General features: G+C 41.6%; 1 protein-coding gene across 1 annotated transcript in view; it reads left to right on the top strand.

Moving 5' to 3' along the window:
• Positions 1 to 17,646, top strand: part of rapgef1a (Rap guanine nucleotide exchange factor (GEF) 1a) — a 103,748-nt gene extending 86,102 nt beyond the window's left edge. The window contains exons 16-23 of the mRNA XM_060932339.1: positions 478 to 663; positions 816 to 900; positions 4,792 to 4,886; positions 9,919 to 9,997; positions 10,088 to 10,189; positions 10,315 to 10,412; positions 10,523 to 10,651; positions 16,278 to 17,646. Coding sequence (XP_060788322.1) covers positions 478 to 663; positions 816 to 900; positions 4,792 to 4,886; positions 9,919 to 9,997; positions 10,088 to 10,189; positions 10,315 to 10,412; positions 10,523 to 10,651; positions 16,278 to 16,428 — 925 coding nt within the window. The 3' untranslated portion in view covers positions 16,429 to 17,646. The remainder of the gene's footprint in view (positions 1 to 477; positions 664 to 815; positions 901 to 4,791; positions 4,887 to 9,918; positions 9,998 to 10,087; positions 10,190 to 10,314; positions 10,413 to 10,522; positions 10,652 to 16,277) is intronic.
• The last annotated feature ends 931 nt before the right edge of the window (positions 17,647 to 18,577 follow it).

Raw genomic sequence — 18,577 nt, 5'->3', positions numbered from 1 at the left:
CGGTGGTGTAGTGGTTAGCGCTGTCGCCTCACAGCAAGAAGGTTCTGGGTTCGAGCCCAGTGACCGACGAGGGCCTTTCTGTGTGGAGTTTGTATGTTCTCCCAGTGTCCGCGTGGGTTTCCTTCGGGTGCTCCGGTTTCCCCCACAGTCCAAAGACATACAGGTAGGTTAACTGGCTACTCTAAATTGTCCCTTGGTGTGTGTGAATGATTGAGAGGAGAAAATCTCTATAATAATCCAGTACAAGGCAACAAGAAACCACTGCTGTAATGTTCCCTTTGATGGCTGAAGCCGTCAGAGCGGCCACATCACTGTACTGATATGCCAGATAGAGAGAGAGAGGGGTCACACTTCAAGGTGAGAACAGAAACTCTGAAACAGCATACTCCGTAAGAGATTTATTCTTCCAGAATACCGAGTCCCAGTTCTGCAGTGTGATCATTAAGGATGCTAATCAGAATTTTGTGTTTTTACTAGTTTGGTGGAGCTGACAGAAGACATTCTGAAGCACCTGATGGACCTGGTGGTCAGTCTCGTGTGTAGCGGGGAGCTCAGTCTGGCCCGCGTCCTTCGTAAGAACGTTCTAGATAAAGTAGAGCAGAAGAAGCTGCTGAGCTACACTAACTCGATGAAGACTCTAGCTGCCCGTAGCGTCGCCGCCAGGTAAACGCACACCCGAGTGTCCAGTTATCTCCTAACTGCTGCTGTTTTGACACGTGAAGTCATTTGCATGTATAATAATATGGATGGTTTAGCAATAGACAGGCTTGTCATGCTGCTTTTGTTTCTGATATGTTCTTGTTTGTTGTTCGTAGGCCTGGTACTCTTCATGACTTCCGTAGCCATGAGATCGCAGACCAGCTTACTCTCCTGGACGCAGAGCTGTTCTACAAAATAGAGGCAGGTTTTCTGCCGTCACATAACTTAGTACGAATGTCCGGTTTTCCACTCGTCAAAACTCGGATGCACGGTTTCACCTCCTACAGCTTTAGATGCAGGACTTCTGTCTGAAACATCCTGTTTGTCTAGAAACCTGATGCACTTTGCTTAACTTTTACTACAGCTACAGTATCGGTACACTGCAGTTACTCCTTGGATTCTTCCTTTGAGTCGTTTGGATTTTAAGGTTAATATGGCTAATAAGAAGTAAAGACTGGCATTTATCATTACTGGTAGTAAGAGAGGATTTAAAGATGGGCAGTATGACACAAAGTCTCGTATCACAATATGATAAAACATTTAATTTTTTTCGCGGTGTGGTTTCCATCAAATCCTGCGCTCTGATTGGCTGGCAAGCGGGTCCGTATCCTATGGTATGGACCCCGGTTACGGACCTCTGGCGAGTCGCTCACTCACAACAACAACAAAGATAGTAGCATTTTTTGGTCAACGTTTATCTTTTTTTTTTTTTTTTTTTAAATAAGGTTATCAAAAATCTTCATTTTTGCCAGCATTTCTCAGGAGAATAGCATTAATTTTACAGCATGGATAGCGATAACGGCAGTGTTCACAGCGAAAGCGAGTTTTACTACCCTGAGGAAGAAGAAATAAAACATTTCAGGAGAAAGCTAAAAACCTGTAACTGTTGCTAACGCCGAGCAAAAACATGGCTGAATCCTGAATGACTCCTATTTGTATAAATAGGGGACTACATAGGCAGCAAAATGTTTTTTTGTTTTTTTTTTCTTTTTCCTGCCATGGAAGTGCACTTGTATACCGAGGAGGAAGCCATTTGCATTACAGCCATGAATGAGGATTCAAAATGGTGGCTCGGCTCGGTTTTCCCTTTCGGGCGCTCTCGTTTTCTGTTAGAATTTGGTAAAGAAAAAAATAAATATATTATTTACCAGCTCCAAAATTTTATTCGACAAAATGCAAAAAATATTTTTTAAACATTGAAAAACAGGGAAAACTATTAAATATTACCATTTTACAATTTTAAGTATTCAGCACAATATCAAATCACCTGCTTCCATTCAGTGTTCGTAATTGCTATAAAAAAAAGGTAGTTAGGAAAAGATGATCTCCATGATTTATCAGAGAAGTGTTATGATGTATTTAAGTTATTCCACGAAATCGAGTCGTACATGAGCTGATAGCTATAAGCTATGTATGACGAGATTGAGTGGAATAACTGTTTTATTCTGTCCCCATTCACTGGATTTTGAGAACCGGAGCATTTTTATTTTTCTTGCAAATTCGATAAATAACTTTTTATACAAAACGTCCAACAAAATCATTTCCGCTTGGAATGTAAACAAACTGACGAAATGACAGTAGCAATTTGTGAAAAATGCGATGATAATTCTTGAAAAATAATTTTTTTTTTAAAGCTACATTCTTATCAAATACAACCCCGATTCCAAAAAAGTTGGGACAAAGTACAAATTGTAAATAAAAACGGAATGCAATAATTTACAAATCTCAAAAACTGATATTGTATTCACAATAGAACATAGACAACATCTCATCTCATTATCTCTCTAGCCGCTTTATCCTTCTACAGGGTCGCAGGCAAGCTGGAGCCTATCCCAGCTGACTACGGGCGAAAGGCAGGGTACACCCTGGACAAGTCGCCAGGTCATCACAGGGCTGACACATAGACACAGACAACCATTCACACTCACATTCACACCTACGGTCAATTTAGAGTCACCAGTTAACCTAACCTGCATGTCTTTGGACTGTGGGGGAAACCGGAGCACCCGGAGGAAACCCACGCGGACACGGGGAGAACATGCAAACTCCGCACAGAAAGGCCCTCGCCGGCCACGGGGCTCGAACCCGGACCTTCTTGCTGTGAGGCGACAGCGCTAACCACTACACCACCGTGCCGCCCCATAGACAACATAAATGTCGAAAGTGAGACATTTTGAAATTTCATGCCAAATATTGGCTCATTTGAAATTTCATGACAGCAACACATCTCAAAAAAGTTGGGACAGGGGCAATAAGAGGCTGGAAAAGTTAAAGGTACAAAAAAGGAACAGCCGGAGGACCAAATTGCAACGCATTAGGTCAATTGGCAATAGGTCATTAACATGACTGGGTATAAAAAGAGCATCTTGGAGTGGCAGCGGCTCTCAGAAGTAAAGATGGGAAGAGGATCACCAATCCCCCTAATTCTGCGCCGACAAATAGTGGAGCAATATCAGAAAGGAGTTCGACAGTGTAAAATTGCAGAGTTTGAACATATCATCATCTACAGTGCATAATATCATCAAAAGATTCAGAGAATCTGGAAGAATCTCTGTGCGTAAGGGTCAAGGCCGGAAAACCATACTGGGTGCCCGTGATCTTCGGGCCCTTAGACGGCACTGCATCACATACAGGCATGCTTCTGTATTGGAAATCACAAAATGGGCTCAGGAATATTTCCAGAGAACATTATCTGTGAACACAATTCACCGTGCCATCCGCCGTTGCCATCTATAGTTCAAAGAAGAAGCCGTATCTAAACATGATCCAGAAGCGCAGACGTCTTCTCTGGGCCAAGGCTCATTTAAAATGGACTGTGGCAAAGTGGAAAACTGTTCTGTGGTCAGACGAATCAAAATTTGAAGTTCTTTATGGAAATCAGGGACGCCGTGTCATTCGGACTAAAGAGGAGAAGGACGACCCAAGTTGTTATCAGCGCTCAGTTCAGAAGCCTGCATCTCTGATGGTATGGGGTTGCATTAGTGCGTGTGGCATGGGCAGCTTACACATCTGGAAAGACACCATCAATGCTGAAAGGTATATCCAGGTTCTAGAGCAACATATGCTCCCATCCAGATGACGTCTCTTTCAGGGAAGACCTTGCATTTTCCAACATGACAATGCCAAACCACATACTGCATCAATTACAGCATCATGGCTGCGTAGAAGAAGGGTCCGGGTACTGAACTGGCCAGCCTGCAGTCCAGATCTTTCACCCATAGAAAACATTTGGTGCATCATAAAATGGAAGATACGACAAAAACGACCTAAGACAGTTGAGCAACTAGAATCCTACATTAGACAAGAATGGGTTAACATTCCTATCCCTAAACTTGAGCAACTTGTCTCCTCAGTCCCCAGACGTTTACAGACTGTTGTAAAGAGAAAAGGGGATGTCTCACAGTGGTGAGACATGGCCTTGTCCCAACTTTTTTGAGATGTGTTGTTGTCATGAAATTTAAAATCACCTAATTTTTCTCTTTAAATGATGCATTTTCTCAGTTTAAACATTTGATATGTCATCTCTGTTCTATTCTGAATAAAATATGGAATTTTGAAACTTCCACATCATTGCATTCCGTTTTTATTTACAATTTGTACTTTGTCCCAACTTTTTTGGAATCGGGGTTGTATTTTCATCCCATATTTTGTTGCTTTTTTGGGGTGGGGGGGCTTTGTTTTCAAGTAGAGTTTTTATTTCGTCCTCGGCTGGTTCAGCAACACGCTCCACCATTTTGTTTTTCTCTCCTCAGCACATGAGCTGATAGCCTGGTTGTAGAGTAGCCAATCAGAGTGCGCGATTGCTCATATCCAGTGACTGTGGATCGAATAATTATCGATATTACATGATCATATTGCTTGGCACTAAGGCTATCGTAACCGAATATTTTGTAAATGATTTTTCCTCGAATTTAAAGCTGCTGATTATAAACCCAGTAACAGCAGCATTTTCAACTTGACACATCCTGCGTATAAATGATGGAAAGTGTGTTAGGAATATAGCTAAGATTAGGTTAGAACAATTGTTTAGGACGGTAAATTAATCTGGGAAAAGGAAATGGATTCTCTGACACGTGAAACTTTTGTGTGTAGATCCCTGAAGTTCTGCTGTGGGCAAAAGAGCAGAACGAAGAGAAGAGCCCGAACCTCACCCAGTTCACAGAACACTTCAATAACATGTCTTACTGGTACGTATGATCAACTTTCTTTTTTGCTTTCCTTTTTCTTAATGTCCGTTATTGGCAATTGTCCTACTGCACATACAAAATGAAAATGGCTCAAAGTGAACCAGCAGAAATTGGGGTTCTAGTTCTACTTCTTGATCCACTGACTTGAGAAACTAAAATGGTCATGGAGACGACAGGAAGTAGTGCTGCGTCATTATTTCATCGTGCAACAATTAACACTGTTTCTTTACCTGATCAGGCGTTACCCAGTTTATATTCACTGCTTCTAAATTATTAGTGGAGAAAAAAAATATTTTAGTCAAAAATGCATGTTGTGTTAAAGGAGTACGCCACCCCCAGGTGAAATTGAGTCAGTCCCTGCAGTCCCTAGAGTTGGATGAGTGAGCCAAAGCGTTTTGTAGCCGACCCAGCCATTGTCCTGATCTGGAAACGTCCCGGTTAGCTTTAGCTTAGCGTAGTCGCTGTAATCCGGCGTGTCCAGCTAGCATTGTCGTTGCAAAAGTGAATCAAATAACTCAAGATTTTTTATAATTATTTCTCATGACCTGTACATTCACATCGAGTACACATATCAATGCAAATTAACACGAAGGGATTTACTAGACCAATTTATATCTGGAACTAAACTCAACAAAAATCAAAACTTTACACTCGTTTCAAAGTCAATAATTTGAACATTTTGGAAAATAGGTTTGAAATAACGATTGTATTCAATTATCTTGTCATTAAAGATGCTATAGCATACAGATCATGTTTGTCATGGAATCGGTTCCACCGGAAATGCGATGACAATGTCCATGATCAAAAACTGTGAGTCACAACTTAATGAAATCATGTCAATATCGGGTGTGTCCTCCATGGGCGTTCACAACTGCGATACAACGTCTCCTCATGGATTGGATGATGCGTCTGAACACAGCTTGGGGAATGCGCCGCCATATTTGTACCAACATGGCACCAAGCTCCTGCAAGTTCTGTGGAGGGTTCCAGTGGTTCCTGTGGTGCCAGTTTGATGGAGACGTGTCTGGAGATTATGGATGGTCTGTCGACTGCATCCCATAACCCTCGCAACATCAGTGACGGATGTTCCCGTATTCAGCATGCCAATGGCACGTTCGCGCTGAATGTTTGACAGTCGTGGCATTGCAAATTAACGAATAATTAACCATAAAACCTTGTTTTTCTGAGATGACACTCTACTCTGCTACCGTAAGATCAATTGCACGTGTATCAATAGGTCACATGGAAACGTGATTTTATCGTACAGTGCTCTCGCACGTGCTACGTAGGCCCGACCAGTAGAATGAATGTGTGACGTAATGCGCTTGACAATGCATTTAACCATAATCACAACAAGAACTCTTTCAAGACAAGTTTCTAAACACTATTTGAAAAATAATGAGTGTCAGGTTTTTATTTTTGCTGAGTATATTTTCGGCCACAGCACAGGCAAAGCACCGCTGCAGGCGCAAAGACACCACGCAGCACCTGAAAACCCTGGTTTCCCTGGTAACACTGGTGTATTGACGGAAGTTGTGGTGCTGCGTGGTGTCTTTGCGCCTGCAGCGGTGCTTTGCCTGTGCTGTGGCCGAAAATAGTTCCAGATATAAATTGGTCTAGTAAATCCCTTCGTGTTAATTTGCATTGATATGTGTACTCGATGTGAATGTACAGGTCATGAGAAATAATTATAAAAAATCTTGAGTTATTTGATTCACTTTTGCAACGACAATGCTAGCTGGACATGCCGGATTACAGCGACTACGCTAAGCTAAGCTAACCGGGACGTTTCCAGATCAGGACAATGGCTGGGTCGGCTACAAAACGCTTTGGCTCACTCATCCAACTCTAGGGACTGCAGGGACTGACTCAATTTCACCTGGGGGTGGCGTATTCTTTTAAAATATAAATGATATTTAATTTCAACCATTCTTGACCCATATGATGAAATGAGAAATACCAGAATGCTGAAAGGCTGTACGTGATTAATATACTAAAACTCCTCTAAAGTCAGTACCCAAAGCAAAATGATTTCTGTTTTGTGTTGCTTTTGTGATCTAAAGATTAATGTCTTGCCACTTTTAGGGGTGTTTGTCTGTGCTGGTTCAATTTTTTTTTTAATTATACCCCTGCTCCAAAGGAGGGGAAGTATACTGGTTTACCTCTGTACATCCATATCTCCGTATCTCCATCCATCCGAAACACCCTTTCTCTCAGCAACCACAAATCATAGCCACTTGGTACTAAACTTCAGCTTGGGGTTCTATACCGCAGGGGTGATAGCGTTCCGGCGCCGCGCCGGATTTCCGGCGTACCGTGGCTGGGGAAAAAAAAAAATCTAGTTCGCCCATTGTCCTGTGTCATTCTGAGATGCGCAGATAGACACTTTTTTCCCACTAGTTCCATATCATGCGAATTCCCTTTACTGTCTATCTGCGCATCTCAGAATGACACAGGACAATGGGCGAACTAGATTTTTTTTTTCCCCCAGCCACGGTACGCCGGAAATCCGGCGCGGCGCCGGAACGCTATCACCCCTGATACCGTGTATTCCGTTTTCAGGTCTGTCGCACATCGACTTCCTGATTCCTTCGATTGAATGTATTTACGAAACATGTATGCGTGGATTTCCAAAAAAATTAACACATTTCTCAGCAACCACAAATCACAACTGCTTGATATTTGGTACCGAGCTTCAGCTTGGGGTTCTATACCGTGTATAGAGGGCTACCGCATGACGTCACCGCGCCGCGAGATTTTGTTAGGCGCCATATTGGAAGACCAAGTACATGCACTCACAATATAAAACAAAGTACGAGCGAGAGTAAAGTGACACGATGGCTGATAATTCTGGTTATGTGAGTACATTACCAGCTGCAGAAAGGGCACGGTATGTGGAGAAACTGGCTGTGATTGATGGGTTTGACCCATATGATAAGACTCGCGGCAAGGGAGAACAGGCTTACAATTATGTTGTTAGTGGCTTGGTTCGTGATATTACAGCTGTTATTAAGAATAACCTACACATAGTTATGGCCAAGGTAATCTTGTTGATATTTATCTTTTAATAATATATCTTTTCAGTTGAAAAATTAATACTTTGTTACTATTAAGGTATCCATAATTTAGGTCAATTTATCTAAATTATACATATGTATTTATGATATATGCCTACACAACAACTATGCTTTATTTATATAATAGGAGGGCGAGCAAGCCCCAAACCATCCTAAATTATTATTATTAAATTGTAGAAGTCTGGGAGGCTTGCTCCTCATACAGTTATCAACTTGGGGCCAATTTAGCATGTTTTAAATCTGAATTTCTTGCGTTTGCTTACCTCAAAGTGTCCGCAGATCATGCACAGACTTATCCATTATATCCACAGTTTTTTGCCAAGTCTCACACAGGTTTCTTTCAAGTCTACTGTTGGGCCAATAAATCATAAATAAAACAGCTCAGATTTGTTTGTTTAAGTCGTTTGCCACTCCACTTTATTCTCGTGGGTTCACATACCGCTGCCGTTATTTCCCCCTAATCACGAGTTTGTTGGTCTTCCAAAATGGCGCAGGGTCTGTTTACTTCCGGTTTCGGGTGACGTCAGTGAAAGGGGTCTATACCGTTTTCAGGTCTGTCGCACATCGACTTCCTGTTTACCGACGGAATGTATTTACAAAACGTATAGCGTGGGTTTACAACATTTTTGTAACACTTTTCTCAGCAACTACAAATCACAACTGCTTGATATTTGGTACTGAGCTTCAGCTTGGGGTTCTATACCATTTTCAGGTCTGTTGCACATCGACTTCCTGTTTACCAACTGAATGCATTTACGAAACGTATGGCGTCGATTTCCAAAAAAAATTTTAACACTTTGCTCAGCAACTACAAATCACAACTGCTTGATATTTGGTACCGAGCTTCAGCTTGGGGTTCTATACCGTGTGCACCGTTTTCAGGTCTGTCGCACATCGACTTCCTGTTCGCCGACTGAATGTATTTACGAAATATGTAGGGTGGATTTTGACGCTATTTCAAAATGACAGTTTCCCAGGATGCTATTTGAAATCCCTGGGGAGAGACACTGCTCTTGGCTTACTTGTTTCAGGGTTCATTATTTGTTGAGGTCAACATTCATAATAAGTGTCCGATTCCTTCGATTGCTTGCGCTCTGATATAAGCGAGAGCAGGGGGATACGTAAGTGAACAGTAGCTCACAGGTGATCTTGTTTTAGTTTGTCTTTGTCGCATGTTATGTGATTGATCATTGGGGGAACAACACAACAGTGAACTGTGCTGATAGGAGAAAATTTACCCCATTACTTCTCTGACATTTTTTTTTCCCTCTCTCTCCTCCTTTCTCTATAATGGCACATTTATATAAATAAAACCCTACTTTTTTTTTCTATCACTGCAAATTACCAATTTTAACTTTATTATCGAAAGACGGAATACTTTTAATCTGTTTTTAGTTACATTCAATGATGTTATTGTATCACTGACACTAAACCTACTATTCCTTCAGTGTTGGTCATTCCTTTACCAGTCTCAGCTATTTCTCTTTTTTGATGATAATGAGAAGACTTCTCGCTAAAGTTGTAATTTTATGTGAAGTTAGAAAAGAATGCAAAATAGAAGTATTTTCACTCGTGTTCTCCAACTTTGAACCCCAATATATGCGGTTATTTAGCAGCAGTTAGTTACACATACCAGTACGTTCTGCCCCTGAGCACTTTGAGTACCTGTTGATAATTCTCTTGGCCGGCTACCAAACGTTATACACTTGGATTCTTTGGTACTGGTCCTTCGGGTGGGGTGGGGGGGGAGGAGTTCCAGTGTTTTGCTCTGAAACATTCTGGTACAGTGGGCAGAGAGGCCTGGTCAATATAATGACAATCCTTTTATTTCACTTTATCCTGCTCACTTGGTCACTAACATGTCATTAATTCTCACTAGTGCCTTTTTTGGTAGCTGTCATTTTTCAGGAACGCACACTCATTCATTCACGTTTTTCCTCATTTCTCTCCTCAAGGGTGCGTTCTTTAATAATCCAGCAGGAAAAAGCCCAAGACCGAGAGAAACTCCTGCTCAAGTTTATCAAAATCATGAAGGTAGAATGAATCTGTTGTTTTTTTTTTTTTTTTTAATCACAGTATCTGCAAGGTCAAATGAAACGACTGACCTTTTTCACTTTCCCACAGCACTTACGGAAACTTAATAACTTTAACTCCTACTTGGCAATACTGTCGGCTCTGGATTCAGCACCTATTCGGAGACTGGAGTGGCAGAAGCAAACCTCAGAGGTCAGCCATCATCACATGGTTCAGAAAGCAAGCTCATTTGCTCCTGTTGTGTTGGTTAATGTTTATGATGTGACGTGTGTGTGTGTGTGTGTGTGTGTGTGTGTGTGTGTGTGTGTGTGTGTTAGGGTCTGGAGGAGTACTGCACTTTAATCGATAGCTCCTCGTCATTCCGGGCCTACAGAGCAGCCTTGGCAGACGTCGAGCCTCCCTGTATACCGTACCTGTACGTGCAGGATCACAGTGGATTTCTCAAAAGATTTCTCTAGAGTCCTTTCATCTTGTGTTTAATGAATGTTTGTCTTGTCTTTTCATCTTTATTTATTGCAACCGCAGGGGTCTCATCCTTCAGGACTTAACTTTTGTGCACCTCGGGAATCCGGACTTCATCGAAGGGAAGGTGAACTTTTCGAAACGCTGGCAGCAGTTCAACATCCTTGACAGTATGCGGCGCTTCCAGCAAGTGTGAGTGTTTTCAGTGGCGTGCCGCGTAATAAGCATTGCATCCCTGACAAAAAATAATACAACTCCGATTCCAAAAAGTTGGGACTCTGTGTAAAACATTAAAAACAAAATTTAATGATTTGCAAATCACACACACACACACTAAGATATTTAAAGGAGAACTGAAGGCAAATTTTTATCATCAAAATTCTATTTATCTCATTTTATTAAATGTAGGAATGCAGTTTTGATTGCTATGTTGTCGCTGCTATAGCAAGTTACGAGTGTTTGAAATATGCTCTGTAATACAGAGATGCCTACTAGTACGGATTGGCCGTATTTTGTACGGAAAAGTTACGTAAATACGATGTTACGGCAAACAGTGTTATTCTGTACGGAATTATTATAAAGTCTTAAATTCCAGTGAGTTGTTTTTAAATGTCCAAGCGACTTTTTCAATCCATGCGCGATTCACGGCTATTTATTTTTACGACAACCACACATGCTGTGTGTGACATGCGCAGATTCTGCACATTTGTTCGCGCTATTTTCACTCGGCATCACACGCATGGTGCTGCTTCTCAATAGTGGAAATGAAACGCTCAGTATCGGGACAAGTGAAGCACAGGTCTCCGGTGTTCCTCCCACGATATACGGTAGAATGGCCGTGCATTACACCCAGTCAAAAGGGCAATGGATACGCGCACTGCAAACTGTGTAGAACTGACATTAACATGGTGGTCGCGATGACTGCAGGCGGCATGTCAACTACAAAAAACATATGGAGTATGCTGAAATGGCGAGTCAGGCGGAAAGTAAATCTGGGGGTATCTAGCAGTTTTTTACGAAATCTGTGGATGAAAAGGCACGGAATGTGACAAGCGCTGAAGCGGTGATGGTTGACCTGTGCTTGGAGTTGAACTTGCCAATTAGTGCCATGAAATGTGAGTTAAACTTATTCAGTTTCTTTTTACATGTCTGATTTTTATTCACTGAAATATCAAACACTGGCTGTACTTCTTTAATTCAAAGTCTTTTCAGTGTTGCAAGTACAAATGTACATGTAGTATGATCAAAAACAGAATTTTATGATTAGTGCTGTTGGGATTGTGGCAAAAAATTGATCATTCCACTGTTTTAAATACAATTATAAATGTCATTTTATTCAGTGTCTCTTCTGAAGCATTTTGCTGAAGTATTCATATATTTGGACATTAAGATAACAATGTCGGACTCTCTTTGGCATGAAATAAGAATTTTTTTTAATTTTATTAGAATCCGTTAACAGGTAGAACATTTTGCCAGGCAATATAATATAATACTTTTGAGGAGTTACATTCAATACCAATGACTGGTAGTCAACCGTAATGTCTGCAAACAGGGAACACTATTGTATTTAGAAAAATGTGATATATTGTATGCTCTAGAAATTTGTTGAGTGGAAATTCAGTTGAGATGGCTGCTCATGTTTTGTTTATTCAATTCACACAAAACAGTACTTTTTAATAATTTAAATGTTAAACATATTGGTATATACACCTCTTTATAATGGAAATGCGCGTAAATTAATGTTACTGAAAGTCATTCCAAAATACTGAAAAATGTTTTCAAGAATACTGAAATTCAAAATTTGGGGTAGGCATCTCTGGTAATATATCAGTCCACGAGATTCGTTGAGACCTGTGCGAGACATCGTAGGACGGAAGTAAAACGTACAGCGGAAATCAAAGTGACCAACATCTGCCAACGTTGTCAAAAGACGCGCGCGCCCTCTTTCGAATGCTGATGTGATCAAGCTGGGAGTTTTGTTTGTTTTGATAGCAATCAGGAAAGTTTGGAAAAAAGTATGCAGTAATCGTCATTTAAACTCGTTTTTGTGCAATATTTCGTTTGGAAAACAGTTTTCAAAATGGCAGCACAGACACCTGGCTGACACTTCACGTTTCGAAGTCTCGCACAAGTCTCGTGAAGATCGCGCGGATAAGCGACGCCTACCGTGGACCAAACGAACGAAATTCAACATGGCTAAAAACCGAATAGGCCAATAAGTATAATATTTAATTGCAATTAGTTGTCGATACGAGTCATGATATAAGGTTACTAAAACCGAAAAAGTAATTGAATATGTTAATTAAGAAATAAAGCAAGTTTAAAAATGACTGCAGTTCTCCTTTAATGTTCAAACTGAAACTTTGTTTTTTTTTTTTGGTAAATATACACTCCTTCTGAATTTGATGCCTGTAACACGTTCCAAAAAAGTTAGAACAGGGGCAACAAAAGACTGTCAAAGTTGTGGAATGCTCAAAAAAACACATCTGTTTGGAACATTCTACAGGTAAACAGGTTAACTGGTAATTGGAAAGGCTCAGTCGTTCACAAGCAAGGATGGAGCAAAGTTCACCAATTTGTGAAAATTGCTTGGGCAAAAAGTCCAATAATTCAAGAACAATATTGCGCAATGTACAGCTGCAAGCAATTTAGGGATTTCACCATCGACAATCCATAATATCATTAAAAGACTCCGAGAATCCAGAGAAATCTCGACACGTAAGGGGCAAGGCTGAAAACCAACACTGAACACCCTCAAAGGGCGCTGCATTTAAAAACTGACGTGATTTGTGTAAAGGACATGACTACATGGGCTTGGGAACACAATTCGTCACTGCATCTACAAATGAAAGTGAAAGCCATATATCAACAACATCCAGAAAGCTGCGGAATTCTCTGGATCTGCATTCATTGAGGATGAAATCACGCCAAGTGGAAAAGTGTGCTGTGGTCTGATGAGTCCACGTTTCGAATCGCTTTTGGAAATCATGGACGTTTAGTCTCCAGACTAAAGAGGAAAAGGTATGGGGGTGTGTTAGTGCCCGTGGCATGGGTAACTTGCACATCTGTGAAGGCACCATTAATACTGAAAAGTACATACAGGTTTTGGAGCAGCATATGCTGCTATCCGGTGGTGCAGTGGTTAGCACGGTCACCTCACAACAAGAAGGTTCTGGGTTCGAGCCCAGTAGCCGACGGCGGCCTTTCTGTATGGAGTTTACATGTTTCCTCCGAGTGCTCCGGTTTCGTCCAAAGACATGTAGTTCAGTTAACTGGCTACTCTAAATTGCCCGTGAGTGTGCAGAAGGGAACCGGCCACCTTACTGCTGCAATTCTGGCCAAGTCAACCAAGCATGGTTCGCCTCAAGCCCAGATCAGGTTTGGCAGTGACGACGATGATGATGCTGCCATCCAGACAATGTCTTTTTCAGGGACGTTCCTACTTATTCTGGCAAGACAATGTCGAGCAACATTCTGCACGTTATAACAGCATGGCTTCGTAGTAAGAGTGTAGGTGCTAAACTGGCCTGCCTGCAGTCCAGACCTGTCTCCTATTGAAAGTGTGTGGCGCATTAAGAAGCACAAAATCTGACAACGGAGACCCCGGACTGTTGAGAAACTGAAGTCATATATTAGGCAAGAATGGGAAGGAATTTGACTTTCAGAACTTGAACTATTAGCTTCCTCAGTTCCCAAACGCTTACTGAATGTTGTTATAAGAAGCGGGGTGTGGTTTGTTTTTTTAAAGTAATAAAAACAGAATGCAATGATGTGCAAATCCTTTTCGAACATCTGGTGGGCCTGCTTTTAGATTAATGCATGAGTAATAGTAGTACAACCCCGATTCCAAAAAAGTTGGGACAAAGTACAAATTGTAAATAAAAACGTAATGCAATGATGTGGAAGTTTCAAAATTCCATATTTTATTCAGAATAGAACATAGATGACACATCAAATGTTTAAACTGAGAAAATGTATCATTTAAAGAGAAAAATTAGGTGATTTTAAATTTCATGACCGCAACACATCTCAAAGTTGGGACAAGGCCATGTTTACCACTGTGAGACATCCCCTTTTCTCTTTACAACAGTCTGTAAACGTCTGGGGACTGAGGAGACAAGTTGCTCAAGTTTAGGGATAGGAATGTTAACCCATTCTTGTCTAATGTAGGATTCTAGTTGCTCAACTGTCTTAGGTCTTTTTTGTCGTATCTTCCGTTTTATGATGCGCCAAATGTTTTCTATGGGTGAAAGATCTGGACTGCAGGCTGGCCAGTTCAGTACCCGGACCCTTCTTCTACGCAGCCATGATGCTGTAATTGATGCAGTGTGTGGTTTGGCATTGTCATGTTGGAAAATGCAAGGTCTTCCCTGAAAGAGACGTCGTCTGGATGGGAGCATATGTTGCTCTAGAACCTGGATATACCTTTCAGCATTGATGGTGTCTTTCCAGATGTGTAAGCTGCCCATGCCACACGCACTAATGCAACCCCATACCATCAGAGATGCAGGCTTCTGAACTGAGCGCTGATAACAACTCGGGTCGTCCTTCTCCTCTTTAGTCCGAATGACACGGCGTCCCTGATTTCCATAAAGAACTTCAAATTTTGATTCGTCTGACCACAGAACAGTTTTCCACTTTGCCACAGTCCATTTTAAATGAGCCTTGGCCCAGAGAAGACGTCTGCGCTTCTGGATCATGTTTAGATATGGCTTCTTCTTTGAACTATAGAGTTTTAGCTGGCAACGGCGGATGGCACGGTGAATTGTGTTCACAGATAATGTTCTCTGGAAATATTCCTGAGCCCGTTTTGTGATTTCCAATACAGAAGCATGCCTGTATGTGATGCAGTGCCGTCTAAGGGCCCGAAGATCACGGGCACCCAGTATGGTTTTCCGGCCTTGACCCTTACGCACAGAGATTCTTCCAGATTCTCTGAATCTTTTGATGATATTATGCACTGTAGATGATGATATGTTCAAACTCTTTGCAATTTTACACTGTCGAACTCCTTTCTGATATTGCTCCACTATTTGTCGGCGCAGAATTAGGGGGATTGGTGATCCTCTTCCCATCTTTACTTCTGAGAGCCGCTGCCACTCCAAGATGCTCTTTTTATACCCAGTCATGTTAATGACCTATTGCCAATTGACCTAATGAGTTGCAATTTGGTCCTCCAGCTGTTCCTTTTTTGTACCTTTAACTTTTCCAGCCTCTTATTGCCCCTGTCCCAACTTTTTTGAGATGTGTTGCTGTCATGAAATTTCAAATGAGCCAATATTTGGCATGAAATTTCAAAATGTCTCACTTTCGACATTTGATATGTTGTCTATGTTCTATTGTGAATACAATATCAGTTTTTGAGATTTGTAAATTATTGCATTCCGTTTTTATTTACAATTTGTACTTTGTCCTAACTTTTTTGGAATCGGGGTTGTAGTAGTAATAATAATAATAATCTAATGATATATAATAATGTAACAGTCATAGGGGACATTTTGTAACTGATGATGGTTGTGAAATACCATCATACCTTGAAACCATGATATTTTCCAAGAAGGGTATCCTATGATATAAATCTCATTGTCGCAACCCGAATCGTAACAACAACTTTCCTTCACATCGGGCCCCATTGTTCATTGCTTTCTTATAACAGCACACCCCGTCATGATTTATTCCTTGCTTAATAGACCTTAAAAGTGCATTACGCACCCACAAGAGACAATTTGTCCATGCCGTTTTACATCCTGTGCGTGAATGTTGCGTTCTTTATGCTGCAGGTCTCATTTTAACCCTTGATAAACCTTTTCTCTTCTAGACATTATGATCTCAAACACAACGATGACATCGTGTCCTTCTTCAACGACTTCAGTGACCATCTTGCTGAGGAAGCTTTGTGGGAGCTCTCTCTCAAGATAAAGCCACGGAACATCACACGCCGCAAAACAGAGCGCGAGGAAAAGACGTAGGGCTTCGCTCTCCAGCAGAACTCTGTTAAAGTGGACACGCGAGAAGCAGCATTTAAGGAGCGACCATGACGGCAGCTATGAGACTTGGGAACCGTACGACATTTTCACAAGTTTACAGGAGTTTTGGGAGTGCACTGCGTCTTGACCTGTGAATATGCGAGGGAGAGTGCAGAACGCGGTGGAGGGGGTCAGTAAGGCCGTATTATCTGGACACATGGCTCGACACACCTCCAGCCTGTGATGTAATTCCTGAGGAGGAGAAGAATGGCTTTTTATAATTAAAAAAAAAAATGCACATAAACGAGTTTACGACGGACTTTAGAAGGATTGTTGTGTCCCTATTTTAGCAGCTTGCATCATTTGGCATTAGGTCTTGGTATCTATAGACAGCTGATATAAACGATTGGCATGATTTGAAATTTCAACAGACTTGGCACTTTACATCCATGTACAAGCGTACACACACTTTCGCTCACGTTGCCCCGTTGAGACGATGTAACTTCTTCTTGAACGGGTTTACCCAGTGCGAGTTGGACTGCTAACACTGTACTCGTGTCCCATTTTAGGACTAACTAGTCGTTCGTTCTGAATAATAAAAATGTATGTACGCTGACTGTGATGCACGCTGTCTGGAAACAAAAGGCTTCACACCACTTCACATCAAGTCTTCCAGTTGTATTTATTTTTTTTTTATGTCTACTTTTCAGAGAAATATATCATGTTGTCTTGTGAATTGTATAGTTGTGTGTGTATTAGTCGTTGCAAATACACTCTTCAGGTTTGATTGTTTGTACAAAGTCATTCAGAAAGAACGGTTGAGGCGTGTACGAGTCTTTTATCTCTCTGTACGATGGTTACGATCCTGTCTATTACAGTGTGCGTTCATAACCTGATACCAAGTGCCTAAAGCTGTTCAAATGGTGCGGTGATTTGTCATTTTACTTGTGTAATTTTTTTTTTTTATGTTAAACATTTTACACAGACACTTTCGGAGAAGCTGATCGTATTCTCTGCATTTCAGCAGCGTGAAAAGTGTTCACGTGTGCACTTGAAACTGTTGGAACAAAAAGATAACGGTTATGAAAAGCTGTTACATCAAGTACAGCCCTGTATAGAAGACTGAAGGCGTTCTCGGAAGGTGGCGTGGGCCTTGTGAATACTGGAAGGAGTCATTTGTTAAAAGGATTGATGTGGAATTAAAGTTCTAGTCAGCAATCAGTACGGCTGACTTGAATGACACGTTAGCAGTCTAACGTTTTTCTCAAAAAAAAAAAAAATCTGCTGGTCTTTTTTTGTTTTAACCCTTGGGTTCTGCTATGACACCTGCATCCCATCAATGGTCCAAACTCATCTCATCTCATCTCATTCATTCATCTCATTATCTCTAGCCGCTTTATCCTGTTCTACAGGGTCGCAGTCGAGCTGGAGCCTATCCCAGCTGACTACGGGCGAAAGGTGGGGTACACCCTGGACAAGTCGCCAGGTCATCACAGGGCTGACACATAGACACAGACAACCATTCACACTCACATTCACACCTACGGGCAATTTAGAGTCACCAGTTAACCTAACCTGCATGTCTTTGGACTGTGGGGGAAACCGGAGCACCCGGAGGAAACCCACGCGGACACGGGGAGAACATGCAAACTCCACACAGAAAGGCCCTCACCGGCCACGGGGCTCGAACCCGGACCTTCTTGCTGTGAGGCGACAGTGCTAACCACTACACCACCGTGCCGCCCTGGTCCAAACTCTTCTTGGAAATCTCCGTAATCTCACATTACATGATCAAGTATGTTAAGAATGCGGTTTGTAATTACCAGATGTATTTCTAAACCTATAATAAGCGTTTCATTTCAGAAACATCTTATAGAAACTGAGATTTATAATTTTGCCATGCATTGGATCTGGCAAACTTCTGTTCTTTTAGATTTTTCTGACCCAAAACTTAACACCTAGCAGAGCTATCAGTCCTGCCCATTTTCTCAAAAGATCAACTAAAGGGGTGTTCACACGGCAACTTTTACTCCGGTGTAGCACCGGGGCTGCCCCGGTAGAGCGTTCACACGGTACAAAGTTATACCGGTGTAGCCCCTGAAAGCTGCTTAAACCGGTGCAAATCTAACCCTGCTCGGGAGGTGGTTTAAGA

Source organism: Neoarius graeffei, chromosome 10, assembly GCF_027579695.1.
Source record: "Neoarius graeffei isolate fNeoGra1 chromosome 10, fNeoGra1.pri, whole genome shotgun sequence".
In the NCBI taxonomy this organism is placed as follows: Eukaryota; Metazoa; Chordata; class Actinopteri; order Siluriformes; family Ariidae; genus Neoarius; species Neoarius graeffei.
This window is presented reverse-complemented; position numbering and strand designations above follow the sequence as displayed.